Consider the following 17,947-nt stretch of genomic DNA (forward strand, 5'->3'; position numbering starts at 1 on the left):
TGGCTATCATCACCAATCCAATTTTTTAAATTGAAAACAATAATAGGCAAAACCCTCTTTGCTCTCCCTTGCCCAATGAAATCCAGTGTCTTGCTTTCAAAGTTGGTGGTTTGAAGACAACAGGTTTCTAAAAAGTGAAGGCTAAAGCTCTTTTTGGTTCTTTTTTTTTTTTTTGGGGGGGGGGGTGTTGGAATTTTTTTCCTGTGCGTTCCGTGAAATAGTTCACGGAACTATTTCCCATAAATTAGCTTTGGTCCCCCCCTAGGGTAATGCTCAGTGTCAGTAAGCAGTGATGGGTTAATTTTCACTACCTCTTATGCAGTCCAATAGCCGCCTTTCAACCACTTTTTCCTCCTATAACTCCTCTTCCTTCGGCCTTTCTGCAGCCGACCTGACCTGAAAGAATCGTAAAGCGGGTGGAAACTTGTTTCAAAGAGCCGCGCATCCTACCTCCACCCAGAACCGCGGCGATCTGGACGCCCTGCCCCCACCCGACCTCTGCCCTCCGCCCTGGTTGGCTTCCGGACGCGGCGATTTCTGAGGCCAGTAGAGGGCATACTTACTTTACTTTCGCAAAGCCCAAGGCGGGTGCAGCCGGGGAGGGGGCGGGGTAAAGACGCTTTGCTGCAAAACCGAGCCCAGATCGCTTCCAGCGTTTGCGGCAAAGGCTTGGAGGCTGGAGTAATTTGCAATCCTTAAAGCTGAACTGTGCAGTGAGCTTGATTTGGGGGAAGTTACTACTCATTTAATAATTGAACGCTGAGCTGCATATTCAACGGGTAATGACATCGTGAACTGGGTGCGCGCTATGCAGTCGCCCTTCTCTCCATTTTTTTTTTTCCTTTTCTAAGGAGGAGAAGGAAGAGTTTACTGAAAAATGTCTTTGGGTGAGGGACCATGGGTAAGAGGATTGCCTTTGTTTATGATGCCATGGAAGAAGGCAAAATAGCAAAACCCGAGGGAATATGCACTATATATTAAATATAGAACCATTTAGGGAGCAAAAAATCATGTTTCAGATTGAGCAATTAACTGGGTCGACGTGTGCATGAAATGTGTATACATATGTGCGGATTTATATAATGCGCTTTCAGTAAGATATTCAGAAAAAAATAGTGAACCAAGAAATGAAAGCTTGGGGCTGGGGATGTGGCTCAAGCGGTAGCGCGCTCGCCTGGCATGCGTGCGGTCCGGGTTCGATCCTCAGCACCACATACCAACAAAGATGTTGTGTCCGCCGAGAACTAAAAATAAATATTAAAAATTTAAAAAAAAATGAAAGCTTGAAATACATCCAACTTTTAATTAGCTCAAGATCTCCCCTAAAAAGGCATAAAATAATACTCCTTTCCTCTCACTTGATAGGATCGATGGGGTTTTGTTCGTGATTATGATTCCAAAAATAAAAGGGAAAGAGTACACAGTTTATCCGGAGAGGAAAGAGTTAACGGTTTTCTTCACCAGTCTCGGCCGACTCCCCAGGCCGGGTCCACAAGTGCTTCCCTGCCTCCCCCCCCCCACCCCTTCTGGGAAGTCCAGTCGGAAGGTTTGGGTCCCCCCAGTCCCTCCCATATTCTGTCTAGCGCCTTTGATTCCCCCCCCCCCCCAAACGGAATCTCATGCAAAACCGCGCCATGGGGCTCTAGGAGGGTTTGTCTCCTCTGGAACCTGGCTGCGGAATTGGGAACTCCGTTAGAGAGGCGCTGGGGTGGGATCCGGCTGTAGACTGGCAAAGAGCTGACGGGGGAGGATCCCCACCCCCCAGGCGCGCGCCCCCAACCTCGCTCCCCCTCTACTCCAGCTGGTGAACACGCAGAAAGATCTCAGCGATTAGTGCGTCTTGCGGGAATAGCCGCTTCCCACACCAGGCCGGGTGGAAGTCTGAGCCGGCTGGGCAAAACGAGCGATATCTGCTGTTTTGGCAGCAAACTAGGGGATTCATTCTGGGTGGGAAGTGCCCAATCTAGATAGCTGTGCATACATAATACATAATGAATTACACTCACACAACCTCAAGAAATGTAATAGGTATTTATTCATAACACTCTCCAAGTATACGTGGCAAGGCATTGCTGAGTTATTTTAATTATTCCAGAAATCATTTTCCTCCCTACCTCCTCTGTCATTTATCCCTAACACTCCATATACTGAATGCGCACTCATAAATATTCCTTCTGCCCGCCTGTCTTCATAAGACTTATTTTCAAAATGCTGCTCTTTCCCCAGCCTTAGGGAGGCGCCCGGCCGCCCGGGACGTGCGTGGCGCGGCCGTGGGTACATGGTGTATTCTCAGTGTTGAGGGCAGCTGTTCCACCTGTGTTAATTGGAACACGCAGGACGAGAATGCAGTTTGTCAGAGTACTGCGCCAGAGGAGCAGCAGAGAAAGGGAAAGGATTTAAACAGGAGCAAAAGAAAATGGTAGGCGCGCGCAGTTAATTCATGCTGCGCCCTTATACTGTTTACATCCGATAGCTGGAGTGCCGGGCTGCGGGGCTGAGTCTCCTCCCCTTCCCTCACTCGGCAGTGCCCCTCCCAGGTTCCCAAAGCCGAGGGCGGGGGAGAAAGAAAAAAAAAGATTCCGTCGAATCCCCGCCCACCAGCCCTTTATAATACGAGGGTCTGCGCGCCCGAGGACCCCTGAGCTGCGCTTCTCGCGGCCGCCAACGTCGCCGCGCCCCGGCGGCCGCCTCTTGGCTCCCCTCCTGCCTAGAGAAGGGCTGGGCTTCTTAGAGGCTTGGCGGGAAAAAGAAGCGAGGGGGAGGGATCGCGCGTAACAGCAGTATAAAAGTCGTTTTCGGGGCTTTATCTCACTCGCTGTAGTAATTCCAGCGAGAGACAGAGGGAGTGAGCGGGCGAACCCGTGAGGGTGGAAGAACCGAGCAGAGCCGCGCTCCGGGCGTCCTAGGAAGGGAAACCCGGAGTGAAAGGAGGCTTCGTCTTCTGACCAGCCGCCCCCACCCCAGCCCTCCCGCGGAGCCCCACCAGGGGTCCGCAACCGCGAAACTTTGCCCTTTGCTGCGGGCGGACACTTTGCACTGGAACTTAAAATACCCGATCGAGGACGCGACTCTCCGGAGCGGGGAGGCTATACTGCCTATTTGGGGACACTTTTCCCCGCCTTTACCCAGGACCCGCTCCTCTGAAAGCGCTCCTGGCTGCCGTTTGAAGGCTGGATTTCCTTCGGGTAGTTGAAAACCCGGTAAGCACCAGATCTATTTGTCTTTTAATTTATTTTCTATACAGCTTTGGGGTTGCGATGAGTACGATTGCCCAAGTCTGGGTGTCTTTTCTCCCATTCCTGTGCTACTGACACTTCGAGTAGTTGGGGTAGGTCAGGGTGGGGTGGGGGTTAATGAGGATCGGGGTACAGTGACTTGTTGAAATGTGAGGGGAAAGGAAAAGGGAAAACGGGGTGCATTTTGAAACTATGCTTTGGAGATTTTTTTTTTTTTTACTATGTATGTTGACGCTAACCCCTGCCGGTTGGATATTCTATTCCTGTCTTATTGCATTAATTGCTGCTTGGGTTTTGCTTTGGGGTTTTTTTCTTTGGAGAGAGTGCCCCGGTTGGCGTTTGGAGTATGTATCATATATTGCGTGTTAAAGAGATAGCTCCGCAACCGCTGACTTTTCCCAGTCTCGGAGAGGACATTTAAATTTCGGCTTACCGCATTTTTGACAGCCGAAGCAGACACTGTGGTGCATTGGGACTGCCCGTGGATCCCCGCGGCGATTCCAACTTGCCCCCGCTCTTTTTTAAGAAGTTGTCGTTTGGCTTTGAAAAATAATGATAATTGTGAAATTTAAAACCCGATCAAATACCTGGTCTCCAGAGGTGTTAGGACTCAGTGTTGGGGAGGCGCAGGGTGGGTCAGGGATGTGCCCAGGTCGTTGGTGGGGGTAGGGGACACCGGGGAGAATTTGCGCACTCAGCCTTGACTCCCCCGCCACCGTCCGCGGGTGTCCCCGTGTCCCTGAGATGCGAAGGGAAGACTACGAGCCGGGCTCTGGGCTGATCCAAGAACAGCTGCTACCCTCAGTGGGGTGGGGTGGGGTAAGACGCCGGCTCCGGGCGCGGAATCGCTGCGGGGTCTCTGGCGCAGTTGCGTCGCCTTACTGAGTGTTGAAGGGAGGTGCCCCTGTTATTATTTAACACCCCCTCTTATTTACGAGAGGGTGGGGAAATGTTGTTAAAGCCCGAGGCTGAGCTCGCTACTCCAGCCGGAGAGAGAAAAGAAAGCCGGCAGAGGAAGGAAGGGGGGCGCGCTGGGGGGCGGGTTGGAGGCGGCGGAGAGGGCGGCGGCGCCGGCGGGGTAGGAACGCGGCGAGGCGCGAGTGGGGCCGAGCGGGCGCCGCTGACTGGCCCGGCGCAGGAGGGGGCTGCTCCAGTCAAGGCGCCTCTCGCCTTCTCCTTCAGGTGGCGCAAAACTTTGCGCCTTCGCTTTTGGCAGATTGTATTCCCCACCGCCACCTCCCGCTGCCTCTTTAAGGAGGCCAAGGCCGATTTCGATTCCTTGGGCGGCTGCGGAGCCCATTCCCGGGCTTCGCCCTCCCGACTTGAATGAGGCGGGGACTCGGAGGGCGCTATGCAGCGGGGTCGCCGGGGGCGAGTAGAGATAGTAGGGGGTCGCCCGAAGGTTGTCTGATCCCCTCTGGCCCCTTCTGAGGATAGCGCTCTAGAGGGGAGTGGTTCGGCACCGTGGTGCGTGCTGCGCCGGTTTTCAGCACCAACACCAGCCCCTCGACTCAAGACTGCCCCCCTTTGTGTCCCCCTTTCAACAGGCTGCTGCGACGATGCCCCTCAACGTCAGCTTCGCCAACAGGAACTATGACCTCGACTACGACTCGGTGCAGCCGTATTTCTACTGCGACGAAGAGGAGAACTTCTACCAGCAGCAGCAGCAGAGCGAGCTGCAGCCGCCGGCGCCCAGCGAAGATATCTGGAAGAAATTCGAGCTGCTGCCCACCCCACCCCTGTCCCCCAGCCGCCGCTCCGGGCTCTGCTCGCCTCCGTATGTTACGGTCGCGTCTTTCTCCCCCCCGGGAGACGACGATGGTGGCGGCGGCAGCTTCTCCACAGCCGACCAGCTGGAGATGGTGACCGAGCTGTTGGGAGGAGATATGGTGAACCAGAGCTTCATCTGCGACCCAGACGATGAGACCTTCATTAAAAACATCATCATCCAGGACTGTATGTGGAGCGGCTTCTCAGCTGCTGCCAAGCTCGTCTCGGAGAAGCTGGCCTCCTACCAGGCTGCGCGCAAAGACAGCGGCTGCCCGAGCCCCGCCCGCGGGCACAGCGGCTGCTCCTCCTCCAGCCTCTACCTACAGGACCTGAGCGCCGCCGCGTCCGAGTGCATCGACCCCTCGGTGGTCTTCCCCTATCCGCTCAACGACAGCAGTTCGCCCAAGCCCTGCGCCTCGCCCGACTCCACCGCCTTCTCTCCATCCTCGGACTCTCTGCTCTCCTCCACGGAGTCCTCCCCGCGGGCCAGCCCTGAGCCCCTAGTGCTCCACGAGGAGACACCGCCTACCACCAGCAGCGACTCTGGTAAGCTGGACCCCTCCAGGCCAGTTTAAGGGAGACAGGGTGTGACCGGGCATCTTTTCCTGGTCTCATGGGCAGCTAACTAAACTAGCCACTTTGTCAACCCTGCCTTTCTTTTTTTTCTTATTTTGGGAAGGAGATATACTTGGAGCTCCCATCCCATCCCCCTGGACCGCCCTTCGCCTTCCCCTCCCACCCCTCAGGAATTTCATTTGAGTTTTTAAGCCTTCTGGCTTATCTTGCAACTCAATCCACTCCCTCTTACCACTCTTAAGCATTTTAATTGCCCTAAGGGGGGTGTGAATGAGGATAAGAGAGTTGATCTCTGGGAAGGTGAATGAATTGCCTCCCTCTTCTCTTCCCTAACTTCCGAGAAATGGTTGGAATTTAATGGGCTAGGCATCTACAAAACTGCAGAGAGGCAGTGACAGCCAGGATAGCCTCCTGCCTGAGCGCCAGGAGCTAGTGAAAGTGCCTTAAGAGTGGATGGGCTAAGGAGCTGGCCTTATTCCAGCCTGTTTTGAACACTTGAAAGCAAATCCTTGCCAAAATTGGACTTCTTTTTTTCCTTTCCCCACCCACAGGACTTTTGGCAAAGCTAAAAGATTTTTTTTTTTTTTCTTTTTGCACTTCCAGTAAAATAGGGAGTTGCTAAAATCATACCAAGAGATTTGCAGCTATCATTCGCAACACCTGAAGGGTTCTTAGTATTAGCAAAGTCCCCTAAAAAGAGGAGGTGCTTGGGAATGCAGTTGAATTGGGTGTGCCCAAAGCCTAATTAAGTCTTAGGTAAGAATTGGCATCAATGCCATATCCTGGTGAATTGTAATGTTCTCTCCTGTGCCATAACCCCAGCTGTCCTCCTCCCTTTGAAACTCCTCCTTTCTGGGAGGAGGAGAGGAGATAGCTAGGAGATAAGAGTCCTTTCTAATCTATGAATGCTTTGTATTTATATGACACTATTTTAATCTTTATCATTGATTGGTTCAAGGAAACATTGCTAACCCAGTGATAATCTATTTCCTTTCTTTCTTAAAGAGGAAGAACAAGAGGATGAGGAAGAAATTGATGTTGTCTCTGTGGAAAAGAGACAGACTTCTGCCAGAAGGTCAGAATCGGTGTCACCCCCAGCAGGAAGCCACAGCAAACCTCCTCACAGCCCACTGGTCCTGAAGAGGTGCCACGTCTCCACACACCAGCACAATTATGCAGCACCCCCCTCCACTAGGAAGGACTGTCCTGCTGCCAAGAGGGCTAAGTTGGACAGTGGCAGAGTCCTGAAACAGATCAGCAACAACCGCAAATGTGCCAGCCCCAGGTCCTCGGACACGGAGGAGAATGACAAGAGGCGGACACACAACGTCTTGGAACGCCAGAGGAGAAATGAGCTAAAACGGAGCTTTTTTGCCCTGCGTGACCAGATCCCAGAGTTGGAAAACAACGAAAAGGCCCCCAAGGTAATAATCCTTAAAAAAGCCACAGCATACATCCTGTCTCTCCAAGCAGAAGAGCAAAAGCTGATTTCAGAAAAGGACTTGTTGAGGAAGCGGCGAGAACAGTTAAAACAGAAACTTGAACAGCTGCGGAACTCTTGTGCATAAGTTGACCTGTTGGAGGGAGGAACTGGAATCTCCTAAATTCTCACTCCTTACTAAGGGAAAGCAAGGAAAAAGGTTCCTTCTGACTGAACTACAGCAACACATTACCATAAAATATGAACTTACTTCAAATGCATGTTCAAAGTGCAACCTCACAACCTTGGCTGGGTCTTAGGACTGTAAGGTTTAGCCATAAACTGCCTCAAATAGGACTTTGGGCATAAAAGAACTTTTTTATGCTTGCTATCTTGTTTTTTTGTTTTTTTCTTTAAACAGATTTGTATTTAAGAATTGTTTTTAAAAAAAATCTTAAAAGTTTACCCAATTTTCCCGTGTAAATATAGTATCAAATGTAAATAACTTTAATAAAACGTTTATAGCAGTTACACAAGATTTCAGACCATGTATATTATAAACCATAATTTTTTTTTATTTAAGTACATTTTCCTTTTTAAAGTTGATTTTTTTTCTATTGTTTTTAGAAAAAAATAAAATAACTGGCAAATATATATAAGTTGTGCCAAATGTTAAGTTGTGTTTTGTTTCTTTTCTCCCCTCCCACCCCCACTTATTTTCATCAATTACAAATTAACAGAACTTTACCTTAAAAGGGCAGGCTGACCAGCAATTTGGAGACTGAGACAGGAGGATCCCAAGTTTGCAGCCAGCCTCAGCAACTTTATCAAGAACTGTCTCAAAAAAATAAAAAGAACTGGGGATGCAGCTCAGCAGTTAAGTGCTCCCCCCAAAGACAGGCTTCCAAAGATGAGAAAAGTTACTCTAAGAAAAGCAAGGGTTTTTCTTTGTTAAAATGGGGCTGGGAGTCTTAAGGTCTTTTAAGTTCTCAGGGTTATAAGATGCTGCCTGGAGATATGGTTGATATGAGCCAGAATGGATAGTTAGCAAAGGGCAAAAGGAGGTCAGAAGGTTAGGGGTAGGGAAAGGGGATTCAGGGGGTTCAAGGTAACACTTCAGTGTTAAGTATACAGAGAGGGAGAACTGGGGGTTGGGAGGACCATAAAGGAACTCCCTTGAGTTTGGTTAACTCTAGCCACTTCCCTGGTCACTTAGCCAGGGACTCTACCCAAGGAGGAAGGGCAGGAGCCATCTTTTGCACCTCACCTTCTGCTCCAGGTGCCAGCCCCTCCTTACATGGGCTATTTATGCCTCTGGAGTCCTGGAAGGAATGTTAGTAATAATAAGAGCTTGAGGGTTATGTAACTTATCTGTTGACAAAAAGCAGAATGGAGTCCGTTAAACTTTTGGCCTATCACCATGCCTTGGCTCATCTTAACATCTGAAGTTCTCAGCTCAAGAATGCTGCTGTCTTGGGGCCTGACAGACTGACGCAGTGATGTCAGTCAGTGCTAGACTCTTGTGTGCTAGGTACTCTCAAGCATTCAGCTTAGAACTCCACAGCAACCCCACCAAGGAGGGACTTGGGTTTTTTCCATGTTTCAGAGTGGGAAACAGGCACAGGACTCAATCATGTGCCCAAGGGATTGAAATCAGGCCATCTACTAAACCTGCCCTAGATGGTCTCTGAACTGGCCTGTCGGTCAACAAACTAGCCATTCATGAGAACGGGTATTAGTCCAGCGGAATACCCATGTTAAGTTTCAATATTTAGATTCGGACAGGACAGCAGTTTCCTTGTTTATTTATCTTGCTTTGCTTTTTTTTTTTTTTTTAATCTGTTTAATTTCTCTTTTCACATGGAAAAGCCTACAGCTTGCTCACCCCTACCTTAGGCATTTGTTACATCAGTTTCACTGCTTGCTTCTGGGAGGAAGCCAGTTTGGAAACGCTACTGTTCTGATCATAAAATAAAACATACTTAGCCTCTGTCATGTGAGTCATTATTTTAGAAACTGCAAGCTCTCCTTCCTTCCAACCGCTTTCACACACTCATGACACATGCTCATCATTACTCCATAAGAAGGCACTTCTGAATAGATGTCTTATTAATTATAAGCTTCTGAAAACCCACGGCCCAAACCAGAAACTAGAACAGTGACTAGAGAAAGGAAGTGCCTTTGCTGTTCTAATTACCTCATTGTCTCAGACCCAGAGAAGGCCTTCAGCTCCCTGGACTATCTTTGGAATTTTAATCCATCACCATCCGTAAATCAATAAATAATTACTGTCTTTGACCCCTAGAATAAACTGTTCCAGCCCTTAATGTCTTGTTCTTGATCTTTCCTTTGGGTACTTAGTCCCAACCTCAGCTTCAAACTGCCACACCCTATAGCCTAAATTCAAAGGAAAATACAATCCACAGACGTTGAAGAGTTCAAAGTGTTAAAAAAAGCGGGGGCGCTCTTAAACGGTTCTCTCTTTGCCCCTTTGTGGCCCAGGGCTGGAGTGCAGTCCTGCTGTGACTCACCTGGGAACTGGGAAGGTGTTAGGTTGAATCACTGAGTCCAGGCAAGCCCGAGGAACAGGAGAGTGCTCCTCATTAGGAAAACAACTCCCCATTCCACATGATGGGGAGACAACTTAAGGATGCCGAACTTGGCTGTGGGAATGGATGGGAACGATTCCAACCTCCCATTAGGCCACCTCTCAGCTTTACCATCGTCGGCCCCAGAATGGTCTGAAAACAGGACAGATGCCAACTTCTTTCCAGAAAATCAGGCAGATCTTGACCACAACACTTACTGTCCCTCTGAGCTAATCCAGAGAGTCCCAGGGGCCTAAGGCCATGGTGCAATCTGTTTTGTAGATAATGATCTCAATGATCAGATTTGGGATGGAAGGGAGGAGCTTGTAGTTTGTTCAGAAATATACAAGATATAAGCCAGCCAGGCGCTGTGGCACACATCTGTGATCCCAGAGGCTCCAGAGGCTGGGGCAGGAGAGACGCAAGTTCAAAGGCAGACTCAGCAGTTTAGCAAAGCTCTAAGCAACTCTGTGAGACCCTGTCTCTAAATAAAATCTAAAAATAGAAAGGGGCTGAGAATATGGCTCAGTGGTTAAGCGTGCCCCCACCCCCCAATTCAATCTCTGGTATTAAAAAAAAAGGAGGAGGAGGAATAAGTCAATATTGATTGTCTTTTACCCAAGACACTTTGGAAACAAGGGCTCCCCTAGGGGATTCCTGGGATGATTTTGTTTAAAAAGGAAGGAAGTGTTATTCTATGCTGCCTTTTGGAAACAACAAAGGAATCAACATTATAAAAACAATCAATCAAACTTTATAATGAACAAAGTTTTCACAATCCCAGAGTAATACTTAGACTGCTCATAGCTTGGACATGTAAGTAAAGTTTTCTGCTGATTTTTAAAACAAACGAACTCTGGCACAAAACTTGGGAAAGGGGACCAAAAAATGTCACATTAAGAGTTTTTCTGTGGTTTGTTTGCTATAACCTGTGATTAGCTCAATTATTTTTTAGCATACATGCGGAGGGCCCACTGAAGCATTTCCTCCCAACAATAATCTTTAGGCTGGAAAGTGCTGGAGGAAGTCCCTAAGTCCTAACTAGGAATTCACCACGACACAGTACAAAAACCTTTTCCTGCCAGGCTTGGTGGCACATGCCTGTAATCCCAGCCACTCAGGATCCTGGGGCAGGAAGATCACAAGTTCAAAGCCAGTCTCCGCAATTTAGTGAAGCCCTGTCTCAAAATAAAAAGGGCTAGAGATGTAGCTCAGTGGTTAAACACCCCTGGGTTCAATCTCCAATACCAAAAGAAAAAAGAAAAGAAAAACTCCTCCTTTTTAAAAGATAAAACCAGGGCCAAAAATGTAGAGCATTTACTTGGCATGTTTGAGGCCCTGGATTCTGTCTTCCATACTACAAATAAATAAATTAAATACAACTAAAAAGACTATCGCTCACCACCATAGCCATAGCATTAGCCCTGGGTTGTTCTGTCACCTGGTGGGAGTTTTGAAAAACTGAAAATTTAAAGAAAACACCCAGGGATTCAGGCTTTGCCAAACTGGCTAGAGGTGACTCTAAACAACTGTGAGTGGATTTCACTTTTAATTTTATCTCATTCAATATTAGTATATGCTGAGCACTCCAGGAAGAAGAGTGGAGGGAACAAGTGTTAATGGCATGTAAATATTCCCAGGCTGAAAGGAATGTTCTTTGTTTTTAAACAATGCCTGGGAGCTGGGCCATCACCCCAACACTTTCTTCCAATTATCGCCTCATCACCCCATTACCAGGCAAACTCTGGAGTGCACTGGGGTCTGTAGGTGGGGGAGGGGAGAGTACAGAGTACACACATACTTTCTGCCTTACCCTCCTTCTCCCAGACCCCCACAGCAGCCTAGCTCCCTAGCTAGTGATAGTTGATTGGGACAATACCTAACATTTAGACAACTCAAATAACTGGCCAAAGTCACAACCATAATAATAGTTAATGTTTACTGTATGCTAAACACTTTAAGTGCATAATTTTTATTTCTCCCCCAACACAACTCTTAGAAGGGAAATTCTTTTTTTTTTTAGCCTAAGAATGCTTTACCACTGAGCTACATCCTCAGCCATATATATATATATATATATATATATATATATATATATATTGTGTGTGTGTGTGTACCAGGGATTGAACCCAAGGGTAATTAACCACTGAACCATCCCTACATTTTTCATTTGTTTATTTATTTGTTTTCATTCAAGCCTGATCCCATTAAGTTGCTGAAGCTAGCTTTGAACTTTCCGTTTTCCCACCTCTGGGATTACAGATGTGCATGACAGTGCCATTATGGAAAATACTATTTCTAAAGTTCATTTTACAAACGAGAAGCCTGAAACTTTGAGAGGTTAAGTAGTTTGCCTGAATTCACTGAACTGACAAATAGGAAAAGTAGGAGTTATTCTTTAATTGTAAATATGTATTAAGTTTCCTTCTGTGTGCTCACACTGTCTTAGGAGTAGGAACAGATATTGAGATAAACAAGATAGAAAAAGATTCTGAGCCAGGCACTTATGGACTAGTGGAGAACAAAGATAACAGGCATTTGAATATTCTCTCTCTCTCCTCTCCTCCTCTTCCTCCTCCTCCCTCCTCCTCCTCCTCCTTCCTCCCTTCCCTTTCCCCTCCCCTCCCCTCCCCTCCTCCTCCTCCTCCTCCTCCTCCTCTCCTTTTCTTTCTCTCTCTCTCTCTCTCTCTCTCTCTCTCTCTCTCTCTCTCTCTCTCTCTCTCTTCCTTTGTGGCACTAGGAATCAAATCCAAGTCTTCATGCATGCTGGGTGCATGTTCTTCCACTGAGCTCCATCACCAGCCCAAGACTGAGTATTTTACCAACACTAGACAATTGCTATGTAGCAGCAGGGGTGGGGGGTTAAAGCACTGGGAGCTGGAGCCCCCACCTCCTGAGAAATGAATCAAGAACAGAGTCTAGGAAGTACTAAAAGAGGAGCCACGGGAGAAGATATCCTCAGCAGGATGGAGGGAAGCTAGAGAGGAACCCACCTGGGGAGGAAGCTCCTCTGCAAGAGCCGTGTCAAAAGTGGCGAGTGTGCAGTAGGACAGCCAGGAGCTCCACTGGGCTTGGCAAGACCCAGGCTCTCCTGGGACCCACCTGTTCCCCCTACCCACAAAACAAGGATAAGGAGAGTCTTTACATTCCCTTGTCTAATCCACCACCTGTAACAGCTGCCCAGCATACCCCAACACCCTGCCCTCTTGCAACACTTTTTCCTGGAGCTCCCAAAGATGCAGACACATAATCTAAATTAGAATCTCAAGAGAGCTTGGTGAAGCTTCAGAACCTCTGTCTCCTCCATCACTGAAACCCCAGCCAACTTTCCAGATTACAGATTCTGCTCAAAACCCTTCAGAGGGCTCCAGCTGTTCCTCCCGTCCAAAGCCATCCTCCAATCCCCTGCGCCCAAGGCACTCTTCCCTGCTACTGGCCCGTCCACCAACACCAGCTCCCATAGCTGACCATATTCATTCTTCAAGGCTCACTTTCTACTGCTTTTTGACCAGTCCCAGAGTTTCCAAGGAGGACCAACATTGCCTGCGATAACACTCCTTGCTCTTTATTCAACATTTTTTGGGGGGTATCAAGGGTTGAACTCAAGGGCACTCGACCACTGAGCCACATCCCCGCCTTATTTTGTATTTCATTTAGAGACAGGGTCTCACTGAGTTGCTTAGCGCCTCACTTTTTGCTGAGGCTGGCTGTGAACTCATGATCCTCCTGTCTCAGCCTCCCAAGCCACTGGGATAACAGGTGTGTGACACCAGCCAGGCACTCCTTGCTCTTTATGACAATCAACTCTTTGAAAAATAAAAACTTCATCGTCTTGTTCAACAATGGATCGTCAGTGCCCACCTCAAAGTCCGGCATCTAATAGTGACTTAGGAATGCTTTGGTGAATAGCTCAGTGAAGAGCCATTTGGTGATGTGATGGCATGAAATGTCAGCGGGAGGGGAAGTGGAAGCCAAGTTTCCATGCCACCTTTTCAAGAAGCTTAACCAGAGCCCAGTGGCTTGGCACCCTGGGGGGTGGAGGAGGAAGAAGCTTAGCCGAGAAGGTAAGAAGGAGATGGATGCATCAAGTGCAGGCAAAAATTAAGAAATTTAATGTGTTTTGATTTGCTTAAATAGATTTTTATTTATTTATGGGTGGATTAGACTGGGGATTGATGCCAGGGGTGCTGTACCTCTGAACTGCATCCTTAGTCCTTTCACTGTTTTGTAGAGACAGAGCTTGCTAAATTGCTAGGGCTGGACTTGAATCTGCTGTCTTCCTGCTCAGCCTCCTGGAATTCCAGGTGTGCGCCACATCTGGGCAGATTTTCGCTTTACTTTATTTTACTTTATTAGGCAGAAGAGATAATTCATTTCCACACAGTGGGACAGAACTGAAAAAGGAAGAATTGAAGGCCCAAGTGAAAGAGAGATGTAGCCAGATGTAGCCTGATCTGATGTAGCAGCCAGATATGGGCATCTCCAGGGCAGCTTCTGTCTCCTCCCTCAGGGGTTCTGTGCGCGGCTCTGTGTCTGAAGGAGGTGAGAAGGAATGTGTTCAGCACTCCAGGGAAGGGACCTTGTAGGTGGTGCCTTCCCAGGCCAGGCTGCCCTCTTGCCCTCTCCTGGACCTTGTCCACAGGGCATGTTGATCTAGGAAGGAAAATCACCTGTTTACTTCTCTTTCTCCCTGCTAGACCCCTCAAGGACGAGGTGTGGATCTTTTCTTTCATCATTGTGCCCTGAAAACCATGCACAATGTTGAACATACACAATTCTGTGGAATAAGTGAAAGAAGTATAAGCAAATGAATAAATGTACACTTAAGATTCTGCCTGCTGCTGGACATGCACGCCTGTCATCCCAGTTACTCTAGAGGCTGAAGCAGAAGGATCATAAGATGGAGGACAGCCCCAGCAATTTAGCAAGACCTTATCTCAATGTAAAATTTTTAAAAAGGACTGATGATGTAGCTCAGTGGGAGAGCACCCCTAGCATGCCAGGGCCTTGAGTTCAGTCTCTAGTACTGTGCCGCAGTCTGGCTGGGCACAAATCACGAGCCACTCAAGCAGGAACAAACTTTATTTCCGAACTCCACCAGCACACTCCACACACGCTCCCCGGGGAACTCTCCCAGCTCTACACCGGGCTCCAAGCCTACCCTCTTGACCCTGGGAGAACTCAACCCAACTCCAAAGTAGCAGGCGCCCGCCCGAGGCAGCAAGAGCCGCCCTATTGCCCGTCAATAAAGGTCTATATACAATTGAATACACAGCTTAACATAACCATCATCATCTCAATGGCTCACCTCTCAACCACTCCCTTCTGGCAAAATGCCTTGCATCATCCCTGTGGCCCTCAACAGTACTGGAAAAAAAAAAAAAAAGATCTATCCTAAGGCTGTCAATCTTTTTTTTTTTTCCTAAACCTCATTTAATCCTTTGCCCTACACTCAGCTCTTGCCAAATCTCTTCTCTCTTTGGTGTCTACCTAATTTATTCCTGGCAGCAGAAGCTTCAACAACAGTTTCAATCAGGGACTCTAGGTTTCAAGGGGCAGAAACTCAGCTCAAACTGGCAAAAGCAAAAGGAAGGAAGGAAGGGAGGGAGGGAGGGAGGGAGGGAGGGAGGAAGGGAGGAAGGAAGGAAGGAGGGAAGGAAGGAAGGAAGGAAGGAAGGAAGGAAGGAAGGAAGGAGGGAAGGAGGGAGGGAGGGAGGGAGGGAGGGAGGGAGGGAGGGAAGGAGGGAGGGAGGGAAGGAAGGAAGGAAGGAAGGAAGGAAGGAAGGAAGGAAGGAAGGAAGGAGGGAGGGAGGGAGGAAGGGAGGAAGGAAGGAAGGAGGGAAGGAAGGAAGGAAAGAAGGAAGGAAGGAAGGAAGGAGGGAGGGAGGGAAGGAGGGAGGGAGGAGGAGGAGGGAGGGAGGGAGGGAAGGAAGGAAGGAAGGAAGGAAGGAAGGAAGGAAGGAAGGAAGGAGGGAGGGAGGGAGGGAGGGAGGGAGGGAGGGGGAGGGAGGAAGGAAGGAAGGAAGGAAGGGGAGGGAGGGAAGGAAGGAAGGAGGGAAGAAGGGAAGGAGGGAAGGAAGGAAGGAAGGAGTTATGTAACTGAAAAAGCAGGGGTGAGTCAATCCAAGGGTTTAAATAAGAACTGCAGGATTCTCTCTATAGCTTCATCTCAGACAGCGTCTTCCCACCTGGGACCAAGAAGGGCAGCTATAGGCTTATGAAAGTTCCTCAAGAATGAAATCCTCTCCTTCCCTCCCTATGCAAAAGCTCAGAAAGGATTCTCACTGGTCTCCTGGAGTCACATGTCTACCCTAAGGCCCCACTGATCAGCCTGATTTCCAGCCCCACCTCTGTGGTTGAGTTAGGACCATGTGATTGACAACCCATCAGGTAGGGAAAAGATGTGCACTCAAAAAGAACAGATGTTAGTGGGGAGTGATGTTGCAGGCTTGTAAACACAGTCACCAGGGAGGCTGAGACAGGAGGACAGAAAGTTGGAGGCCAGCCAGGGTAACTTAGACCCTGTCTCAAAAACTTTTAAAGGATGGGGCCTGGGTAGCTCAGTGAGGTGATACAGTACCCTTGGTTTCAGTTCCCAGTAGCACAAACATAAAAGAAAGAAAGAAAAAAGAAAGGGAAAAGGAAGAACAGTTGTTCACTATTTTGTATTCTTTGGGTAATTGTGGCTCTAAGCTCCTGAGAGCCACATGGAAGAGCCCAGATGTTTAAAAAAATTTCTCCAGAACCATCTGAGAACAATTTTTTTGTTGTTGTTTTGTTTTGGGAATTGAACCCAGGGACGCTTCACCACTGAGCCACATCCCCAGCTCTTTTTAATTTTTATTTTGAGACAGGGTCTCACTAAGTTGTTTAGGGCCTCACTAAATTGCTGAGGCTGAATTTGAACCTGTGATTCTCCTGCCTCAGCCTCCCAAGTGGCTGAGATTACAGGAGAGTGCTGCTGCGTCCAGCTTGTCAGACCTTTTTGTAAAACACAGATTCCAAGTCCAGCTTAGAGTTATTCAACCAGAGTATGCAGAGGTGAGGCCTGGGATCCTGTACTTTGTGAAGTTTCAGGAGTGGGACAAACAAATAGGTTCAGAAACAAATGAAGGCATGCGGCTTCTGAAGGCCTGCATTGCATACTGGCTGTGCCCCCAACTCGCTGCACAATCCAGAGCAAACTTGATGCTCTGAGCCTGACTCTGCTGATCTGCAGGGAGAAAGCAGTGTGCAAGAGAGCCAGAGGAATGCAGACGCCATATCTCTGCTGGGCTTGGAGAGCATTAAATGAGATAGGATACGAGAACTGGTCCAGCAGAGGTTCAGTAAATGAGAGAATTTTCCCTCTTCTCTCCCCTCCTCCTCCATTTTTGTGCATCATCCAGCCCTCTACATACTGTTCCTAAAGGCCTCTCTGCTCCGCCCCCATGTCTCCCTGCCCACTGCCAACACCCTCTTTCCACCCACAGATATCTTTTTCCTGGGGATTTATAGGCTTCCTGCTCCTCTCCTCTGGTTGCCTCAAAGGCCCAGGAATGGTCTTAAAAAGATAACTCATCAGACCCCTCCCTGATTATTTAGAGAATTTAGTGGCTGTCCTTGATCTGACTGTAAAACACAAATATCTTCCTACTTGGGGGTGGCATGCCCTGACTCATCTCCTGCCACATCAGCCCCTCTGATCTTGGTTACCAACTCATTGAGGTGATTTCTGATTTTCCTGAAACGCTAGGCATGCTCTGCCCTTGGATCTGGTTCTTGCTCTTCCCTCGGCCTGAGTGCCGTTCGTGGCCCTCCACCCCAACTCCTGACCCTCCAGGTCTCATTTTGAATGTGACCTCTTCGTGGAAGCCCTCCCTGATCTCTGCTTGCCTGCTTCCCCTTTCAAAACAGCTGGGGAGCCGTGGCCCCCAGGGAAGCCTTCTCATTTACCAGTCCTTTACCTGTTGAATTTTATTTCACAAGGCCCCGTAAGATGACCACACCCACTTCCTTGTTGTCACACTGCAGAATGCTGAGATTTGGTCAGCAGATGCCTTTCTCAAGGTCAGCTGGCCAGGCAGAGTCAGCAGGAATTGGCTCTTTCTCATTCCTCATCACGGGCTCCTCTACTTCCTGTGGCTTCTTGGCTACCACACCATATTGAAATTGACTGCTTCCTCCTCTTGCCTCTGCATTGGAATTGGGCTACTTGCTTCCGCATGGGGACATCCCCAACGCTTAGCACATACTGGGCACATAGAAGGGGCTCAAGGATTGTTGAATAAATGCAGTCAGTGTGTTCTTAAACCGAGATCCATGGCATGGAAGGCTGCTAATAAGTGTGTGTCCAAAGGAGTTGGCACCTACCGTGT

At 48.6% G+C, this 17,947-nt stretch overlaps 1 protein-coding gene and 1 long non-coding RNA gene across 3 annotated transcripts; one reads left to right on the forward strand and one right to left on the reverse strand.

The window, feature by feature from the left end:
- Positions 1–2,761: 2,761 nt before the first annotated feature.
- Positions 2,762–7,651, forward strand: MYC (MYC proto-oncogene, bHLH transcription factor). 2 transcript variants are annotated; one of them, XM_081265776.1, is made up of 3 exons: positions 2,762–3,200; positions 4,784–5,552; positions 6,588–7,649. In XM_081265776.1, the coding sequence occupies exons 2-3, from the start codon at positions 4,796–4,798 to the stop codon at positions 7,148–7,150; spliced, it is 1,320 nt and encodes a 439-aa protein (XP_081121902.1). In that variant the 5' UTR covers positions 2,762–3,200; positions 4,784–4,795; the 3' UTR covers positions 7,151–7,649. The 2 variants fall into 2 exon arrangements, with proteins under 2 accessions (XP_081121902.1, XP_081121903.1); XM_081265777.1 differs by lacking the exon at positions 2,762–3,200 and having other exon boundaries at positions 4,785–5,552; positions 6,588–7,651.
- Positions 2,765–4,777, reverse strand: LOC308633253. Its single transcript, XR_014018727.1, has 3 exons — positions 3,931–4,777; positions 3,670–3,776; positions 2,765–2,902 (listed from the first exon to the last, which is right to left on the reverse strand). It is a non-coding gene; the product is annotated as an uncharacterized lncRNA (long non-coding RNA).
- Positions 7,652–17,947: the final 10,296 nt, after the last annotated feature.

Source organism: Spermophilus citellus (genome assembly GCF_964194105.1).
Source record: "Spermophilus citellus genome assembly, chromosome: 14".
NCBI lineage: Eukaryota > Metazoa > Chordata > Mammalia > Rodentia > Sciuridae > Spermophilus > Spermophilus citellus.

Bases quoted from the DNA above. Each gene is read 5' to 3' on its own strand.
- MYC (XM_081265776.1), top strand. From the start codon at position 4,796: ATGCCCCTCAACGTCAGCTTCGCCAACAGGAACTATGACCTCGACTAC. The intron at 5,553-6,587 runs GTAAGCTGGACC...TCTTTCTTAAAG, and splicing joins TACCACCAGCAGCGACTCTG to AGGAAGAACAAGAGGATGAG.